General features: G+C 56.3%; 1 protein-coding gene across 1 annotated transcript; it reads left to right on the top strand.

Annotated features, from left to right (window-relative positions):
* Window positions 1–1,578: 1,578 nt before the first annotated feature.
* Window positions 1,579–19,854, top strand: Napa (NSF attachment protein alpha). The gene is made up of 11 exons (XM_051207187.1): window positions 1,579–1,733; window positions 10,930–11,009; window positions 12,337–12,453; window positions 15,856–15,902; window positions 16,329–16,406; window positions 16,659–16,714; window positions 16,785–16,869; window positions 17,447–17,551; window positions 18,515–18,583; window positions 18,813–18,863; window positions 19,192–19,854. Exons 1-11 carry the CDS (start codon window positions 1,636–1,638, stop codon window positions 19,291–19,293), a joined length of 888 nt encoding a protein of 295 aa, XP_051063144.1. The 5' UTR covers window positions 1,579–1,635; the 3' UTR covers window positions 19,294–19,854.
* The last annotated feature ends 132 nt before the right edge of the window (window positions 19,855–19,986 follow it).

The raw sequence follows: 19,986 nt of genomic DNA, 5'->3' as shown, positions 1-19,986 counted from the left end.
CATCCCAGCATTACAGAGAAGGTCTCACCAAGGGACCACATCTTAGCTAAAGAGTAGAGGCCGCGAGGGAATTGATTTTGGAGTTGTTGAGATGCCCTGTTTGTGGGGAAGGGATGATGCAGGGCAGCCCAGGAACCAGAATCGGCCCTCTTCCTTCCTAGTGACCTACAAATCGGTTTCCTGCTTGAACATGTTTTCCCAACATGTGTAGCTAGTACATGAGGAAATACACTTTGCTTGGTGGGTCTTCCCAGTGACGTGAGCACTGCTATGCAGCCAGCACCCCCCTGCTCTGCCCTGAGTGACTTCACTCCATGAGTGCAAATGCAAGCCTGGCCTTATGGGTTGAGGATACATAGCCATCTGTTGCTGCATAGCTGTTGCTGCATAGCACATTGCTCCAAAAAGATGGTGCCTTGCAGCAAATGGAAGAGGAACCAGAACTGATTGTGCCATCCAGATCCGCCAGCGCTGTGGTCAGAATGCAGCAGTGAGCGAGCACAGGAACATTCAGACAAACGTTCAGTGTAAAGGGCCTGGTGAAGCTGTCTTTGGCCTTTTCCTGTCTCCCACACCCAACCCACATAACACTTTTCTCAAATGTTCTCAAGTGCAGTAAGAAGGTATAGATTCCTGTGCCACCATACCACACCACACTGTTGGGACTGGGACCATTGTGGGCCAAGCCATGGAGTCTGGTCTTCTAGGTGAGACTTTTAGAATAACTGTAGATTTACAGAAAACTAGCATAGTACCAAAAATTTCCACATACCCAGTTTCCCCATTTGCTACAGATACTGAACCATTGTCAGTACTATTAACTGGCTACCCATGCTTTACTTAAAAATTATTTTCTCTCTCTCTCTGTGTGTGTCTGTGTGTCTGTGTGTAGGTTAGAGAACAACTTGCAGGAGCCAGGTCTCACCTTCTACCATGTGGGTCCTAGGAATCTAACTTGGGTTGTTGAAATTGGCAGCAAGTGCTTTTACCAGCTGAGCCAAATCAGAGCTCTCAGCTAGAAATGGAGACCTTCTCGATTCCCCAAGCCAATCCCAGAGACGATCGCCAGAGGGCGTAAAAAGTTTATTTCCTTAAGCCACAAAGCCTTTCCTGCGCGACTGAAGTGAGGTAGAGCAGGAGGCGGAGCTAAACTGCTGGATCTGTCAAAGCCAGAGCCTGACCCTTGAGATGTCACGTGAGCGTCGCGTCGCTGGTCAGCTGATTAGTGTGTCCCAGTTCCGCAAAGGCGTGGTGGGACGAGTCCATGGAGCCTGCTGATTGGTTGCAGGGAGTCAAAGGTCGTGCTGGGTGGGGGAGTACTTGGCAGTGAGGGGTCTTGATTGGCTTGTGTCGTGTCACGTGGCAGTGCGCTGCGGGCTCTTAGGAAGCTAGTGGCGTCGGGAGGCGGGCGAGAGCGGGAGCTGCGGGTCAAGGGGCGGAGTGCGGTGGCGGGGGGCGTGGCCGGAGGGCGCGCTCCTCCGCGCGAGCCCGCTGGTTGGTCCACACGGGTCACGTGGCGCGACAGGGCCGGCGACGTCAACGCAGCGGGCGGAGTTGTGCCGAGTGCGCGGTGTCCGGGGCCTGTAAGTAGTTACCCGGCTGTGTCGGGCCTGAGCCGCGCAGCTGTGCGACGTCATGGACACCTCCGGGAAGCAGGCGGAGGCGATGGCGCTGCTGGCTGAAGCGGAGCGCAAGGTGAAGAACTCGCAGTCCTTCTTCTCCGGCCTCTTCGGGTAAGCGGCGGTCGAGGCTGGGCCCGAGGCGGGGCAGAGCGGGCTCGCATGCCCTCTGCACCCTGGAAGCCCCTCTGCGGCCTTGCAGACCCTGACCGGGGACCCTGTGGCTGACGACACCCACTGAAGGTGGCCGCGCCTTCCCCAGGCTGGCGCCCATGGGTCTGTGAGGCCCAGATTGCCGGGGTGAGGACCCCAGGCATGGTGAGCCAGAGAGAGTGTCAGGTGTGAGGGTGAGCGGGGCTCTGGCTAAGTGACTGAAGGCAAGGAGGCCTGGCCCGAGAGATGGCGACACCCCCGCCCCCCCGGGAGGGGATAGGTGTGAACAGACAGTGACGATAGGAGGACGAGACACCCAAGAGAACCAGAGTAGGGTAGGTCTGGGGTCTGAACACACCCAGGAGGTGGCAGGCATCTCACACAAAGTTCCCGAAAGTTGGTCCGCTTCCGCCACATTAACTTAGGAGCTGCAGAGCCCAATCCTGGCATGCGATTTGAAGGCCTCTTTATCTCAGGGCAGTATGTTTTCCTGAAAGGACAAATTGATCAACTGCAGAAGTGGTGGTGGTGGTATGAACTAAGTATAATGTGCTCAGTACCGAGTCTGGTGTGGGCTCAGAGCTCTTAAATGCTCGCTAGCCGGGAGGAAGCAGACTCGGAGAGTGTAAGACTAATAAAGAGACTGGAGAGCCTGAGAGGACCTGGAGAAAAGCCATGAAGGGGATAGAACCCCAAGCCTTGGGATGTAGGAGGGGTAGGGGGAGACGACAAGCAGAGAAGCACATTGGGAAAGGGACCGGGCTGGTGGTGCTGAGGAAGAGTTGTGCCATGGGGTGGGGCACAGAATCAGAAGCCTCCGAAGTCAGGCCTGGAGAAGAATGGAGAGCTTGCCAGAAAGCTGGGAGAAGGGCCTGGGTTCTGAGAGAGGCTGTTAAGAGCTGGGTGGAGGACACAGAGGAATGAAGGGAAGGGAGAAGATGAAGCCACCCTTGTTATTTGAGGTCAGATAATGTTTAGCAAAGGAACTTTGCAGTCTGTCCCTGCTGCAGAGAGAGACATCCAGGATCTGATGGACTGTCAATTAGAATTAGTTTTTCTAGTGAGATATGTGTGTGTCTGTGTGTGTGTGTGTGTGTGTGTGTGTGTGTTCAGTCTGCACAAGGGCAGAAGTTCAGGCGAAGTGTTGGGGTGGTGCCTCGGGCTCCGGTTTTCAGCAGTAGGTTTCCTAATTGCTCTGTGTCTGATCTCTTTGGCCCAGAGAGATAAGTGTTTAGTTGGGCTGCTCCCAGGGGAGCAGCTGGGAGTCCCACCTGTTTACCACTTCCCAACCACTGATAGAGCAGAACTATGGGGTGGGAGGGGGGGTAAGGGCCAGCCCATAACGTTCTCACAAAGTTCCAGAGTTGAAGGGAAACTTTGAGGGAGGTTCTTGGTAAGGAGTGAGGCAGTGAACGGGAGCCTAGGAGGGCGGGTGGTCTAGGCAGCAGGGATGTCTTCCCAGAGGGATGGAACAGGGACAGAGATGGCTTACTAGAGGACGAGCTTCCATCCAGGGTCTGAGCGGGAGATCACTGGGGGAGTAGCAGAGGAGGCAGGCTTGAGAAAAAGGTTAGTAGAGGCAGAGTCCCAGCCAGTCTGTGACTTTAAAGGGGAAGGAGGGGGAGGGGAAGCTGGAGATAGACCTGTGAGCAGGACCTTCCTGGGGGCCTGTCCCAGTGGGCTCCCTTCTATCCTTTAGAGAGGACTGCAGTAGCTGTCTGGGGGGGACAGGGATGTGGGGCACCTGTCACTGTGCTGCCGGATAATGTCTGCTAGTTGCTCACTGTGCTTCTCAGCCCTGTCTGGGTCAGGCAGTTAACCTTATTTAGTCCCCACAAACTCACTGTGGAAGCGGTAAAGGCTAAAGCCAAAACTTGATCTGTCTAGCAGCACAGGAGGCAGAGGGGCACCAGGAGGCCAGGCCTGACTCCATTAGCCGGGTGCTGTGACTCTGCCGCCCAGACGCCCCAGACACTCTGGCTGCTTGTGGGCACTGCATATCGGGATGCAGGGAGGGCCTTGACAAACTAGATTGCGGTGCTGCCGCCTGTCCCCGGAGCAGCACCCTTCTGCAAGCATTTGAAAGAACACAGGGTCTTCTCTGGCCTCTCCAGGATGAACAGGGGAGGGAATAGAGTTAGGGAAGTGAGCAAGGCCCAGTGGAACGGGGGGGGGGGGGGGGTGCTGAATGTGCCTGAGACCACCCGGAGAGAAACCACTTCGCCACCAGCTGGGTGCTGCTCTGGCCCTCCCTCCTGGTACTGGGGCCACCAGGTAAACAGCTGACAAGTGGCCTCTTGGGGATGTCAGTGGTGACAGCGTCTTCAGTCCCGTGGCCTCTGCTCATGCTGCATGGGTCATGGAGGTTGTCCTCACCTGGGGTGTGGTGGCCTTGGTGCTCACCCACCTTCACTCTTCTGGATGTCTGGGCTGGTAGACACAAGGATGCTTTGAGACACCAGTCAGTTTACCACCAAAGCCTCTTTAGCTTTCGCCTTCCCTGAGTGACGGGCTCCTGCTGGAAAGTCTGGGCACTCTTTTCTTTTTGTTTGTTTGTTTTTCGAGACAGGGCTTCTCTGTGGCTTTGGAGGCTGTCCTGGAACTAGCTCTTGTATACCAGGCTGGTCTACTGAGATCCACCTGCCTCTGCCTCCTGAGTGCTGGGATTAAAGGCATGCACCACCACCCTACTCTACCTCATTTCTGCTCCTCTGCTGTGCTCCATGGGGACTGAACAGGTCCTGAAGGGCAGGTCTGTTCCCTAGGGCTCTTCCTGGTCCCTATTGCCTTCCCTTCAAAAGCACCAGGGTGGGTCTTGTTGGTCACGAGCACTTGGGAAGCAGAAGCTGGCAGATCTCTGTGAGTTTGAGGCCAGCCTGGTCTATATAACATGACTCTTCCCTGTGGGGTGCCAGTGTTGTTGGGGAGTTTCTTCCTCTAGGAAACAAGATCAGAGTGACCCCTCTACCCACTGACTTTCTGTAGAGTAAGCAGATTGATTGGGAGCACAGGGAGCACTGTGGACTTTGAGTGTGTGTGTGTGCGATGCTCACTGGTGTGATCTTAGTATCATTGCTGAAAATTGAGCTGGAGGCGCAGGGAGACTGGAGGAGGTGGCAGAGTGTTCTGTTTACAGGCAGTGAGTTCCTCGAGATGACATGTTGACAAGCTGGTTCCGCTTGAACTGCCTGAGGGCACCAGGAGTCAGGAGGCCAGCTTTGGAAGTGAGCAGGACTCCTTCTTGGGGAAGGAGGGAGGGAGGGAGCCTCCAGCTGGGGACACCCCCCCCCCCCGCGTTCTGCAGAGCCTGGGACGGCTCCGCTTTGTATCTGCTCCCTGCCATCTGCAGAAGCCCCAGTGTCCTTCCAAGTAGGAGCCACAGTGTCACCAGCTGCCAGGATACACAGCTGAGAGCTTGGCACCTCCTGCCCAGCCTGCAGGGCAGGTGAGGTCTCTGGGGGAACCCAGAGCTGCTCCTGACTTAACCACAGTGCGGCCTCTGCTGACTGGTTGCACGAGGCTTCCCTGGTTCCTCTTGAGAGGCCAGGGGCCGCTGAGAGGCCGGGGGCATTCCCAGCGCTTCTTTAAGTGAAGCAAGTGTTGGCATTCTGGGCTGCAGTGAGTCAGGGCACAGAAACGAGGCCTTCCAGGCTGTGCCAGTGACATCTGTGGCCATTCCCTGGACTGCCAGCTTTGTGGGACAGCAGCCCCCTGTTAAGTACCATGTTGTCCCAGTGTGTCCTCCCCTAAGCACCCTCTCCCCCCACCCCATCCCCACAGACAGCAGCACCCTTCCATAAGAAGGTGTAGCATTTGCATAAGCCTACACACAGCCCGATCCTGTGCCCTTTGAGTCACCCACAGGGAACCTCTTTATGCAAAGATGCTGTGGTAGAATTGCCTGCTCCCTGTGCTGTTGAGGGAGCAGTGATGACATGAGGGAGAAGCCTCACGTCAAGAGCAAGTGTAGGTGGAGATGTTTGTGATCCTGATGAGTTGACCCCATGTGTACAAACCCAGAGGCATAGGCCACTGCCCTGTCAGCACTGGGAGATGAATGCAGGGAGGGGACACAGGTGGCGTGCACAGCTCACGGGAAGGGGGAGGCCTCAGCCCACGCTGAGCTGCTGAAGTAGGGAAACATTCTTGAGTCTGAGCTCTGTGGGGTCTGATGACAGTGACACCCTCACCAACAAGGTGCAGAGCCCTAACTATCCCTGTGACAGGGAAGGCAAGGGTGCATGGCCCGGCACAAAGCAGTCTAAAGTGCCCATTGGGAAGGGGGGTTGTTTCCTCTCTCTGTGGCCACCTGAGTACCTGCTGGATGCTGTGCCCGGGCCAGGTACTGAGTGTGTTTGTCTCTCAGGTTTCTCCCAAGTCTTGAGGTCAGGTTCAGTCTCCATTGTGCAGCTGAGGACATGGAGGTCCTGGGGGTACTAAGCCAGGGTCACAGACACAGCAAAGCATTTTCTGTCCATCACTGTCTGTAAGAGGGTTCCAAGAGCACGTGAGGACACAGTCGCAAGCTGATGATCCTTTCCCTCTGGGTCCTTCTGCCTGGTGACCCCCTGAGAGCTGGTGAAATGACATGTTCCTTACCTAGAGGATGCTGGGCAGCTCCAGCAGGGAGCAGGCTCCTCTTTCAGCAGCCTGGCAGGGTGTGCTATTCTCTGGTGGACACTTGAGGTCAGCATGCTCCTGGCCACCCTCCTCATTTGCCAGAGGACTCTGGGGTGCCGAGCAAGGGACAAGCAGCGTCAGCTTGGGCCACGCTCCTACAGGTCTCCCAGCATCACCAGTGGAGGCCACCCTGGAAGCTGTGGGTGGTTGTGGCAGGCCCTGGGTCCGTCATCTTAGTCAAAACTGAGTGCTCTGGCTGTGTAACCTGGCCAGTGAGCCTTAAGTCCTACGAGAGAACTGGTGGCTGTGGATATCAGGGGGACAGAGAGAGTCTCAGACACAAGCTGGGGGCTGCAGGAACATGGAATGGCATGCAGGGGACAGAGGCAGGAGGCCCAGCCTTTCCTGCAGAAGCCCTGGCAGCTGCCGACAGTGCCTGCACTTTGCTGGCACCATTCAGTGCTCCTCCATGTGGCAGCTGTGCCTGGGAGGCCTGAGGCTGCTTCCTCCGCGCCTCTTGGGGGAGCAAAGCTGAGCAGTAATTATAGACAGCCTGCACCAGGCCAGCCCCAACCAGTTCCCTGTATTCCCGTGGAGGCTCGGAGCTGTGGGCTGCAGAGTGCAGCCGAGGGAGGGAGGCAGCTGGGAGGAGGTCAGTGGGGGAGGCCTGTCAGCCACAGTGCTGCCCAGGCCCTTGGGGGAGGGGGGGAACGGGGACAGGGCCTGTGGCGCATCATGCGGATGCGGAAGGCATCCTTTCAGGGGTCAGCAGTAAAGAGGTGGCTGAAACCGCTTCCCCCAGCTGGGATGGGGAGCCTCAGTGAGCAGCAGAGGAGCAGCATGGGTGGCGGATCTGAGGGCATCATCCTTCTGGTCACTCTCTGTCACATCAGAGCAAGGCCTCCTCCACTCTGCCCTGTCCTGTCTGCTCCAACCTAGTTACACCACGCCCTGCCCTAAAAGACTGGTCCATCTCCCTTCCTCCGCTCCTGCTCCTCAGCTCCTCGAGCATGCCTCTGACTCAGCCTTTGCACATGCTGTGAATCTCACCTTTGGTGCCCCCTCCCTCCTCTGAGGTGGCTCTCGGCCACTGAGGACTGAGCCCTGGCCTCACCCCATCAGGTGCAGCCCTCATGCCAAGCATCTGTGAGCAAGCATGTTGGTATTGTGACGAGCAGGCTTCCTCCTCTGAACAGCCAGCATCAAATCCTCAGATCCTCGTCTCACAGCTAAAAAAGTGTGTACATGGCTTCATTGGGATTTGCTGCGTAAACTACGCAAGTGGATTTGCCCCTTGGGGACTTTCCTCCCATCTGTAAAAGGAGCTGGAACTCTGGAGAGCTTCTGTGTCACCTCACAGAGGCAGGACAAGCAGGGTGTCAGGAAAGGAGGCAGCCTGGGGCCAGAGCGGGCAGTAATCCTCTAGCTTCCGATGCAGTAGACAGGTCAGCCCAGCTTAGCGCAGGACAAGAAAGCTATAGCCAGCAGCTGGCAGACTTTGTGCTGAGTCTGCCTGTTGTGCTGATTGAATCAACCCTAGCCAGCAGAGACTGCTCTCAATGCCATTCTGCCTCAGGCTTCTTGATAGTCCCAGGCACACCTGCTCTGCCAGGAGAGTGTAGGGCTGCACGAGACCTAGTTCTGCTTACCAAGAAAGGGTGAGCTGGAGGGGGGGGGGTCTGTGGGATGGAAAGCTGTCTGGACAGTTCTCCAAAGGATGAGCTGGGGGGGGTCTGTGGGATGGAAAGCTGTCTGGACAGTTCTCCAAAGGATGAGCTGGGGGGGGGGGTCTGTGGGATGGAAAGCTGTCTGGACAGTTCTCCAAAGGGTGGACAGGTGCAGTTGAGAGCACTGACCGCTCCCGCAGAGGACCCAGGTTTGATTCCCAGCCCCCGCGTGGTGACTCACAGCTGTCTGTAACTCCAGTCCCTGTGTGCCCGGTACCCTCTGCTGATCTCCTTGGGCACCAGGCACCCAGGTGGTGCTCATATACACACACAGGTAAAACACTCATACACATAAAAGTGAAAACAAACATTGCAGGGAAATAGTCAGTTGGTAGTGAGTTTGCCTAGCATGTACTAAGTCCCAAGTCCAGTCCTGAGCACCACAGAAAATCAAGCATGAAGGCTGGCCTCAGCACGTAGCAAGGGTCAAGGTTAGCCTGGGTCTTGGGGCACATGAGACCCTGTCAGAGACAGTGAATATGAATATTCTGGGGCTGGGGGATGTCAGTGGTCCTGGTTTGTATCCCCAGCACATCCAGAGAGAGCATTGCAAACAGTCCTTGTGGGGTCCAGGAGGCCCTCCCAATTTAATCTGTGCCAACAGCAACATGGGCATTCTGACCTCACCATGACTAGGAGTGCAGGTCCTGGGAGCGTTGGGAAGGGGTGTGGTGCCAGGGCAGCAGGGGTGGACTCCGTCTGAGGAAGCACCTCACCTGGCGATGTTTGGATTCAGGAGTCATCCTTCGGGCCATCCGCTGGCTTTGCACAGTGGTCAGACTTGCCTGGCCACCCAAATCACCAGGTCTCCAAACTGTAGTGGTTAAAAGGCCCGATCCAGGCCCGCCCTCCCGAGCAAGTGTGCAGGCATGTGGCTGTGGGTGTGACCTCACACTGTTGAGGGCTGTGTCAAATTTCCTTGACTGCTCCTGTGTGTGTGTGATGAGAGTTTCCAGCAGTTGTAGGGTGACAGTCCTCATGGGCTAGACCTCAGTGGGAGACAGAATTTGGAAAGGACTTAGGAGTCTGAGCTAATAAGAAAGCCCCCTGGCCCCTGGCCAAGGAGGGTGTTCATATGTTTGAGAAGCCAAGGTAGAGCCCAAAGAGGTTCCCCTTATTTTAAAATGACTACAAGCTACTGGGGCAGGGGATGTAGCTCAGTGATAGAATACATGCTTGTCAAGCCAAAGCCCAGTGTGATGGTGCGAGCCCGTAACTGAGCGCTGGGAGATGAGGAATCCAAGGTCATCTTCCCCAGTGCGCTGTAAGTTTGCAACCAGCCTGGACCGTATAAGACCCTGACTCGGCAAACAGACTAAAAAGTCCCCTCCACTTGTGTGTCTCCTACCCTGGCACAGTGAGAGTAGGAGGGTGGTTTTGCCTTTTCAGAAGGCTGTGCTAGATGCCTTTGCAGCCATCCCTTCTGGTTGTGTCTTAGGATAAATCGCTAGTGGTGTCATTCATCTCTGGGCTGCAGGTCAAATATAAATCCTGATATTAAAACAGCTGGAGGTAGAGCTGAGTTGGTGAAGGGCTTACCTAGCGTACTCGAGGCCCCGAGTTCTATCCCTAGCACTACATGGCCCTGGGTGTACACCTGTAATCCCAGCTCGCATAGTTGGCAAGAAGATCCAGAGCCTGAGCCACATTAGATCCTGTGTGAAAATAGTGAAATATAAATTTTCTTTCTTTCTCTTTTTTTTTTTTTTTTTTTTTTTTTTTCTCCAAGGCAGGGTTTCTCTGTAACTTTGGAGCCTGTCCTGGAACTTGCTCTATAGACCAGGCTGGGCTCAAACTCACAAAGATCCGCCTGCCTCTGCTTCCCAAGTGCTGGGATTAAAGGCACGTGCACCACTGCCTGACCTTAATATGTTTAAAATGTGTAGCCCAGGCTGGCCTCGAACTCATGACCTTACTGCCTCCGCTTCCTTCAGCATATCCTACCAGCATGAGCCACCGCAACTAGCCATAAATTTTCTGAAAGAGATAAAATGTGCAGATGGTGCAAAACAAGCTAGCAGAGCAAACATGTGCAGTGACTGCCACCCCCACCCCCAGCCCCAGCCCCAACCCCACCCCCAGCCCCAGCCCCACCCCCAGCCCCAGCCCCAGCCCCACCCCCACCCCCAGCCCCACCCCCAGCCCCACCCCCAGCCCCAGCCCCACCCCCAGCCTCAGCCCCAGCCCCACCCCCACCCCCAGCCCCAGCCCCAGCCCCAGTTCTGCAGGCGCTACCTCAGGGAACAGTGCTATTACTAGGTTTGGATATATTTTTCCAGAAATATTCAGCGTGTATATAAATGTGTATTTCTTCCCACTCTGTTAATTTTTTATATATAAACAGGAGTATTTTATATTTATGTCTTGTGATGGTATTTCTCTGTATGGCTGACACGTGCCATATCTGCCCTGTTCTGAAGTGTAGTGAGGTCTTTCTGGAAGCATGGCCATGTGTAAAGCACAGGTTCAGTGTCGGGGTCCTGGGGATCCCCCAGAGTGCTTTACAGCCTCCTGAAAAACAGGAGTCTGTAGATTCCTGGGTCCAAGTGGTCACCTACCACTAGGCAGGAAGCAGAAGCCACAGTGTCGGGCTGTGGAGGAGGGGATGTCATGAAACACCACCCTCACCACCACCACCACCACCACCACTACACCTCCCCTTCAGGGACAGGACTAGCAGCCTTCCACCTGCAGACTGCCTGTATGCAGGGCTCAAGGCGCAGCCGGGCTGTTGGCAGGGCAGAGTATGGGTTTGCTCTCTGATAGTAGGCTGGCTGGTCTCTTTACCTCTTCCCTGTCCTCCTTCCCAGAGGCTCATCCAAAATAGAAGAAGCATGCGAGATCTACGCCAGAGCGGCGAACATGTTCAAGATGGCCAAGAACTGGAGCGGTAAGTGTCCTCACCCCCCGGGCCAGGCCCGGAGCGTGGCCCTGAAGTCCCCTCTCCAGCATCGGGCATCCAAAGCATGAGACCAGGGTGATGCTTGGCCCCTAAGTTGGGGTATGTGTGCAGCGGGGTGCGGTCTTTGTGAGGAAAGGAGGGCGTCCACCAGCCTCCAGTTGAGATCTGAGTTGGAGCAGCCCATCACTTGATTTTATAGCATGGCTGCCACTGTCGGCAAGGTTGGTCAAAGAACTAAAGTAAGAGACAGTTTTGAAGGTCAGGGAGGAGCTTTTTGGACATCATGGGGGGATGACAATGAGGTGCAGAGGTTCAAGGTGCCACATCCTATGAGTGTAGTTACCAAAGCCCAGCACTGCAGGGACAGTTATTTAACCACAGGTTGCTTTCCTGCCTCTCCCCATGTTCAAAACAGAAGTCTCAGGCCATCTGCTCACACTATTTGGAGTTTTTAAAAATAATTTGGGGCAGGAGGGTTAGGAGTTCAAGCCCCTCTAGGCTACATTGGAGCCCAGGAGAGAGTACAAGCCAGGCCTCCCACATCTGGGAGGCTCCCACGCAGCAGGGCCTGGAGGAGCATGCAAGGTGGTACCTTGGCTGAGGTGGTATTGGAGCACCGCCCACAGCAGGAAGACCCTGCTGCCTCCCCTTACCCAGTCTAGGGGAGGTATGTGAGCAAAACGGTGTGCGGCCTATGGCTGTTGACCAAGCACAGGATGGCCTGGGCCTCACACATTAGCACTGTCTGCATGGACTCTGGCTCTTGCTGTCCATATCCTGTTTCCCTTTAGGCAAGGACTCACAGCAGGGGTGCACCTGAGAGCTTTGGGGAGTGTGGGGGACAGAAATGGGCTAGGGATGGGAGCGAGCCGGAAGTCTCACACTGTTGTACCTTCCCAGAGCACCCCTCCCACCCTGCCCTGCCTCCACTTCAGTTCAGGTTCTGGGCCCAAGAGTCTGGGTATCGAGTCTCGTGTATTTGCAGCCCTCAGCTCTGCCTGCCTTTCTTTCCTCTCTGCAAGTGGTGGCTCTGGAGGTGCTGGCAGAGGCTGGGCAGGATACGCTTTGGTGCTGGGTTTACCCCGTCTGTTTCTGTACCCCTGGGCTCAGGCTTCCCCCAAGGCAGCTTCCTGATGTCCTCATTCCACCAGGTGCACCGCCAGGAAGCTCTGCGAGGGTTTCAGGCTGCCACTGGGCTGGAGTGGGCTGATCTTGGCCTCTCCCTGGGACTCTGGCTGTAATCTTGTGAGCCTAAGGTGCCTCTTGGGCAATGCCTGCAACTGCATTGAAGCTGCGATGATCTGTTCTATTCCAGCTGCTGGGAACGCTTTCTGCCAGGCTGCCCAGCTGCACCTACAGCTCCAGAGCAAGCATGATGCAGCCACCTGCTTCGTGGACGCAGGCAACGCTTTCAAGAAAGCCGACCCACAAGGTAAGAACCTCAGGCAGAGCAGCTGAGCTTTGTCCCCACATCCTTAGGTCTGATCTGGGTTTTTCCTGGCTGACACATGATAGGCCAAGAGCAAAACAAGCCCCAACTTCAGTATTGGCTGGTCCTTGGCTGGCACTGGCATCCTGCTCTGTATCCCCACCTCCCCCCACCCCAGTGTGCAGCCCTCGCCCCCTCCTGGGCTTGGAGCATTTGGGAGTGGGAGTTCCATTTCAGACCCTCTGCTTGCCAGGGAGCCAGGCAAAGCTGTTCAGTTGTCAGAATTAGATTGCAGAAAGGAGCGGGCGGTCCAAGATGAGCCAGGTAGAGCGGAAATCGGCCTGACTTGCCTTCCCTGCACCCCAGACGGAAGCAGAGAGGGCAAGCCTCCGATGAGTTGCCAGAGCCCAGTTCCTTACAGCAGAGCCTATGGGGACAGGAGCCTGGTTCGGCCAAAGCACAGCCCATGGACCTCAGGCTTGAGATTGCCAGGCTGGGGAATTTGCTTTCGTTATTTTTGTTCACTTATTTTTGTGGTGCTAGGGATGGAGCCTGGGCCTCTTGTGTGCTGAGGATGTGTTGTACATGTCCCCAGTCCTTAGAATGGTTCTTTTTTTTAAATCTTAGAGCCACATAGAATACTAAGTTTGCATTTCAGCACACAAAGGTATTTGGTTTTTTTAATTGACCATCTTAAGCCTGTCATCTCAGCTTCTGGGAGATAGAGACAGGAAGAGCAGACACTCACAGCCATCCTCAGCTCTTGGCTACATAGTGAGTTTGAGGCCAGCCTGGGCTACATGAGACTGTGACTCATAAGTAAATCTTTAAAATATCTAGGATGGTTCTCTGAGAGTGGGAGAGACGTGAATATTCTTTCCCAAAGGAGATGCCCAGTGCTAACAAGAAGGTCCACCTCTGGGGAGAAGGCAAGCGCCCCTGCCCTCCCCAGCACCAGGGGATAGCAGCCATCATTGTCGCAAGACCACTCCCAGTTAGAGAGATGCCTGTGCTGACTCTGTCCCTGGGCTGGCTGGTCAGTCCTGTCTGTTTAGCTGTGAGGTGGTGGAGCTCAGGCCTGACAAACAGGGGACGATGGCCTCTCGGCTAGGTAGGGCTTGGATACACCAGTGACTCAGGGCGGCCCTCTCCCCCACAGAGCCCTGCCCACACTTTCCCTTCTGCTCCCCGGGGAACTGGTTGGCCTGGAGATGCTGCCTGGCATCTGTGCCCTTCAGCTGCTGCTCCATCCGGAGTGGCCGGGAGGACTTGTTCCTGGATGGTAGTGGCTGCCAGCCTACAGGATGCTGTAGCATCGCAAGCTCTTTGCACAGAAGGGCCCCTCCCAGCTTGTGGTCATGTCCTTTTTCTCTGGGGACCCAGGCACGGCCTTAGCAAGTGCAAACTGATATGACAGTGTATTGAGGGCGCTACAGCCAAGGGCCTGAGTGAAGGTGAGGAGGGCAGACTTGCCCCACAGGGAAAGCACAGTTGTGAGAGAGAGGAGCACTTCTGATGTTAAGGGCTAGGGCATCCAGCGCTTCTGTGTGGTGCCCTCCCCAGTCACAGTTCCACAGGTGAGGGGTAGGGAGTGCATTTGCACGGGTGACAGCTGTTCTGTGGGGCCAGTTAGGGCTCACAGAGAAGAGATCACTCCCCCTCCCCAAGGACCCCAGTGGGCCTGCTACTGCCCCACTGCGCTTCAGCCTAGCCCATCGCTCTGCTGTGTTGTCTCTTCAGCAATAGCACACACCTACAGTGACATGTATACAGCAATTCCTGGCATCCAGAAGGGACCGGCCCTGGGCTCCAGAGCCTCCCTGCATGGCCAGGTGCCCTGGGAAACAGCCGATGGCCAGTGGAGCCTTGAACACCCAGTTTGTTCAGGAGGGACCTCCCTTAGCGCTGTGAGGTTCCCCTGCCCTGTGGTCTGGTCCACCAGCTCTTTAGGAATCTTTGTAAGACTTTGCATTAGCAGTAGCTGCCTGCCTGAGGCCTGGGAATTTAACCCTTTTATAGCAGGAGCTTGCTGTGAATGTGCGCGGGCAGGGAAGTAGTCTGGCCTGGCATATTTTCTATCTACCCCACACCTGCTGTTTCCTGGGAGCCTACTGTGTACAAGACAAACTGATGCCTTTGCACCATCCCACTTCCTCACTGGAGCCTGCGGTTTGTCCCTGGTTTGTTGTGGATGGTTCTTGCTTAGATCTGCATGTGATCAGGGCCTTCAGGGTGATACAGAGCTGAGCTGGGCTCTTAACTCCCTACCTGCTCTGGACAGGCTGAGCACAAGAGGGTGGGAACAGACCAAGGGTCCTACTATTTGCCTTCAAGAGTGCACTGAGGCCTGTGGCATCAGATAAGCCCTGTGGTGAGAGCCGGCCAGGGTGTCGGCTGGCAGTTTATCACTTTGCAAGCTGTTCGCAGAGCAAGGGGCCAGCATGAGAGGACTAGGCCCTGTGAACCATTCCCCCCCCCCCCCGCTGCTGTGGCAGGGGCTGTTGCACCAATAGAGCCTATGCCAACAGACCCCAGCTACTGAAGCAGCCTTCATCCTCATCCCAAGAGAGTCCTGGTCCACTGTCGGCCTGGTGGGCAGTCCTGGAGCCTTCCCAGTACGCGCCCTCTAGTCCACCTAGACCCTCGACCCTGTGCCTCCCCCAGCCCCTCTCTTGAGATACATTAAAGGAGTTAAAAGGTACTGAGAGCTCGTTTCCATCTGGTAGAAAATTCCTCCCACTCACGCCTCTCTCCTCCAAATAACTTGTCCAAAAAAAAAAGCCTTCCCAAATTTAAAATCTTGGAAGAGATGTACAAGAAAGGTAGCTAGCGCCGGCCTGGTGCTGGGTGCAGCTTGCTATTGGAGCGGCCAGCAGGGCTGGCACCTTTTGGAGGCACTGAGGAGAAAATGGGGCTCCTCATCACTGTGGGCGCAGACCCGCATGGAGGGGCCCCAGTGCTCAGGACATCCAGCCTTCACTGCCAGAGAGGCCAGTCAGGGCCGTCACAAGGTAGAGCCAGCCTCTAGGACGGATGGTGGGCATGGTAGCCTCTGCCCAGCTCAGCCCTGGCCATCAGTTTGCCCTTTGACAGCAGGGCTGTGCTAGTGTGATTCAAACTGTGTGGGAGCCTGGCGATGCCATTGTGCCCTGATCCCACTAGAAAGCTGGAGGTATGGCTACCTATGGGAGAGGGCCTCCCTGGGAAGAGGTGCCTGTCAAGTCTCTGTATGTAGAGACACTCAGTCTGACCAGGTTGTTAGGTCCTCTCTTTCCAGCTGTTCTGAGAGCCCAAGAGTCCTGAAGCCAAGGCAGCTGTGTGCCTGTCATCTCCCTTGGGGAGTACAGGCTACCTCCTGTCTCCAGGAACTGCTATAATGACCTCTCCTTCCTCTCTCCTCCCTAGAGGCCATTAACTGCCTGATGAGAGCAATCGAGATCTATACAGACATGGTAAGGGTTGCTTGCTGGCCCTGTCCTGTGGTGTTCCATCCTGTTTGTGCTGCGTTGTGGGAGGCAGGGCTACAGAGTGGGGTGTGTGCTGGAGCACACAATGCCCCTCACATCTTGCCTCTGCCCCCTTGTCCGTCCCCATGCTACTATAGTGCCTATGCAGTGGCTCCTCTTGCTGGCCCACCATCTCCCCCCACCCTCCTGGGTTCTAGGGATACTGTCCTGAGAGACAGTGGCTAGGTAGAAGTCACTGCTCCTGTCAGTTCATTACCGGCCACGCCTTCACATGTCACTTCCGTCTCTGTGGTCACCGTCTCTGTGGTCACCGCCCTCACTGGTGGGAACCCAAGGGTGGTAGACGGGATGGGGTGAGCCTGGGCATGGGAGGTGTCTCTGGTCATAGGCACCTTTTCCTGTGTCCCCCAGGGCAGGTTCACGATCGCAGCCAAGCACCACATCTCCATCGCCGAGATCTACGAGACGGAACTGGTGGACGTGGAGAAGGTGAGCTGGGTCAGGCTGGCTGTGCTGGGGCCTCTGGTACTCCTGCCTCAGCCACCGTGATGCTCGGTGGGAGGAGGGTCCCGCGAGTGCTTGCAGAAGGCGGGAAGGTGGGCAGGGAAGCTATGCGAGGTGTTGCTCCGCCCTGTCCTGCACTGCAGCCATCCCTCCCTCTTATATTCACGGTTGTGAGCCTAGCCTTTAACAGCTGAGCCATCCCTTCAGCCCCCAACTCTTTCTCGTCTCCCTCCGCAGGCCATCGCCCACTATGAGCAGTCTGCAGACTACTACAAAGGCGAAGAGTCCAACAGGTAGCCCCTCCCTAGCCTGCCCCTCCTTGTGGGACCTGCCACTGTCCCTTCATGCTCCTCCTCCCCACAGCTCAGCCAACAAGTGTCTGCTGAAGGTGGCTGGCTACGCCGCACAGCTGGAGCAGTACCAGAAGGCTATCGACATCTATGAGCAGGTGGGCTTGCCTGGCTGTCGGCGTCTGCCACTGCCCCCCTCTGCCCGCCCCACTCAGCGTCCACTCTCTCCCAGGCCGCCCTCGCCAAGTGCTTCTCCACCAGCAGCTTGTCCTGGGTGGGAGGAGAGCCAGCGGAGCAGGGACTGATCCAGGGTTAGCAGCAGCTGTCACATGCCCCAGTGACACTGTGCTTGTGGGGAGGGCCGGGCTGCGACCAGAAGGCAGGCAGGCAGCTGGCCCTGGGAGAGGGGCGGGCCCTGCCCCTCATGCTCCCACAGCTGTCACCCTCTGCCCACCAAGTGCCAGTTGCCTGTACGGCTGCCAGCGGTACCTCCCCCCCCCCCCCACTGACTTGGCTGCCTGTGAGGCCCACACACACCTGGCTTCCCCTACTGCACCCACACCCTCATGGTCATTCTGGGAATACAGGGCGACCTTGCTGAGCTGTCCCTGATGGCTGTCATCCTGAGGGCCCCGGGCCTCCCCGGGGAGATGGGCTTAGCTCCTAGGAGACTGTGCTGCAGCGACCTCCACCCTTGAGTTGCCTGCCTGAGCTCATGGTGGTATGTGGCTGTAGGTAGGGACCAGTGCCATGGACAGTCCCCTCCTCAAGTACAGCGCCAAAGACTACTTCTTCAAGGCGGCCCTCTGCCACTTCTGTATCGACATGCTCAACGCCAAGGTGAGCCCACACCAGCCGCGCCCCTTTACAGGTCGCCTGTGTCTGCTAGCAGGCCACGTCACTTCTCAGCGTTAGAGGACAGTTTCTCCACTTGGCCCCTGCCCTTTGGTTAGACTGGGAAATAATTTGGCAGTGGTGTTATTCGCCCTGGTTGTCCCTGCCTAGGCCTGGCCTGGATGCTTTTGTAAGTTCCCAGCTGCTGGCTGGCTCCTTGCTGGCCTCTCCCCTTTGTGGGTTACTGTAAATCCTGACTGTCCCCTTCAGTTGTGATGTGGAAGCTGCTGAGGCCAGGACACGGTTCCTGCCAGGCCCTGGGATTCCTGGTGGCATGGCTCTGTGCCAGCTTGGTCAGGGATAGGGAGGGCGGTGGTTGGTGGAAGGATCTAGAAACTGGGTATTGGATTTCAATCCTCTGATCAGACCACTGGGGCTATATGATGTCTGGCTGCTCCGCATCACCCCCCACCCCCACTCCTTTGCCTGAGTACAGCTGGCAGCTTTGCATTTGGGGGAGGCGAAACGGTTTGCTGATTTTAGTTTTTGTGGTGGGGAGGAACCTGAGGCCTCATGCACGCTATGCAAGTGTTCCCACTGAGCCACACCCCCAGCCCTCGCTGGTGAGTTATGAGCACATGGGTGGTTTTTTCAGGACAGGTCCATCCCCATCCTTCTGCCACACCCACCCACCCACCCAGTTTCCCCAGTGTGTGTTTTCCCACTGTCACGCAACCCACCCAAGGTCCTCACGTGGGCCCTGTGTATGAAGGACCAGCTCTGCCTGGGAAACCTGGCCCCTCCCTACGGCCATCTCTGCCAACTGGGTTCAGCTGAGTTGGAGATGGCACCATCAGTCACAAGTCAGATGACCCTGGCAGGGCACAGAGCACCAAATCAGAACTGCCATGAGTGTTTGCAGTGCCGCCGTCTTTGCTAGCCTTTCTCATCCTCTCTCCCGTTGCTCAGCTTGCTGTTCAAAAGTATGAGGAGCTGTTCCCGGCCTTCTCGGATTCCCGGGAATGCAAGCTGATGAAAGTGAGTGCTGGATCCGGCTCGCCCTGCCTGGGGGTAGATTGGGCAGGGGTGTCTGGATGCCTGGGTCTCGGCTGGAGTAACCACCACGGTTGTTTAGAGACATCCTCAAAGAGCTGCATTTGGTTTGGTTGTTTTCCTGCATGAGACAAGTTAGCACAGTGACAGTAGAGGGAAGTGGGCATGGCCTGTAGCGTCTGCTGGGTCTGGCTGACCCTGACGCTGTTTGCAGAAACTGCTGGAGGCCCATGAAGAACAGAATGTGGACAGTTACACAGAATCGGTGAGTGGCTGGCACGGTGGGTTTTCTCCAATGAGTTCTCTCATAAATTCTGCCCTAGGCCCTGGCTGTAAGGTTCTTCCCGGTGGGTCACCCTAGAGCCCTCAGGGTTCACCCCATATCCCATCTGGTGTAGGGGCGGGAGAGGCAGTGTTTTTATGCCTCTAGGCTTCAGTTCCACCCGCAAAGCCAAGACGCTTTGTTTTACGCTATAGTCTCTTACTGCCAACTTATGCTCCCAGCTTTGCAGACTAAGGTGACAGGATGGGAGCCCGGGAAGGGTCCCAGGAGGGAGCAGTGTGTCATAGATCTTCCCGCCCCTGTGCGACAGGTGAAGGAATACGACTCCATCTCAAGGCTGGACCAGTGGCTCACCACCATGCTGCTGCGCATCAAGAAGACCATCCAGGGTGATGAGGAGGACCTGCGCTAGGCCTCCAGCTACTGCTGTCCACCCATCTGTCAGAGAGGTGGGGCCCAACCCCTCCCACCGGAGTATGAAGGCCGAGTGTGTGCGATGCGGGCCACATCCTCCAGGGAACCAAGGTGGCTGGATGGTCACCCTATGCCCGCTTCATCCCTCACCCTGCCATTTATTTAAGCCCCCAAAGGTATCCTCCTGCCCCGGAAACCACCTGGACAGACTCTCCAATTCCGACCTCTCTGTGTGCGGCAGGAACCTGGGGTCAGCATCCGGTCCCATCTCCTTAAACCAGCTGTGTGCTAAAGCTTTTTCTATCTCTCCTACCTTGTCCCACAACAGAGATAAGAATACAGGTAGCCCTGAGACTTCCTCTTCCTGGCTGGTGGTGACCTCTACCCTAGGAACCTTCCCCTGCCCCCTACAATGGCAACCTCTCAGGTTAGACCCAGCCCTGGAACACAGTGTACCTGGGCCCTGCCCTGCCTCTGCTTCTTTCCCCGTATCCAGGTCGGTCTGTCCACCTGAGACTGCAACCGGCCCAAAACGGACAATAAAATCCTGCCACTTTTGCATGAGTCTCTTCTGCCGTCCCTTTTGCCCGTGGTGTCCTCCCCCTTGGGCCTGGCTGTCCCATGGGGAGAACACGTTTCTCCCGCTGAGCCTCACAATCAGCTCAAGAGTGGACTGGCCCAATTGTCCTAC

Source organism: Phodopus roborovskii, unplaced genomic scaffold, assembly GCF_943737965.1.
Source record: "Phodopus roborovskii unplaced genomic scaffold, PHOROB, whole genome shotgun sequence".
Lineage (NCBI taxonomy): Eukaryota > Metazoa > Chordata > Mammalia > Rodentia > Cricetidae > Phodopus > Phodopus roborovskii.
Note: the sequence above shows the minus strand (reverse complement) of the source record. Positions and strands in the feature narration are given on the sequence as shown.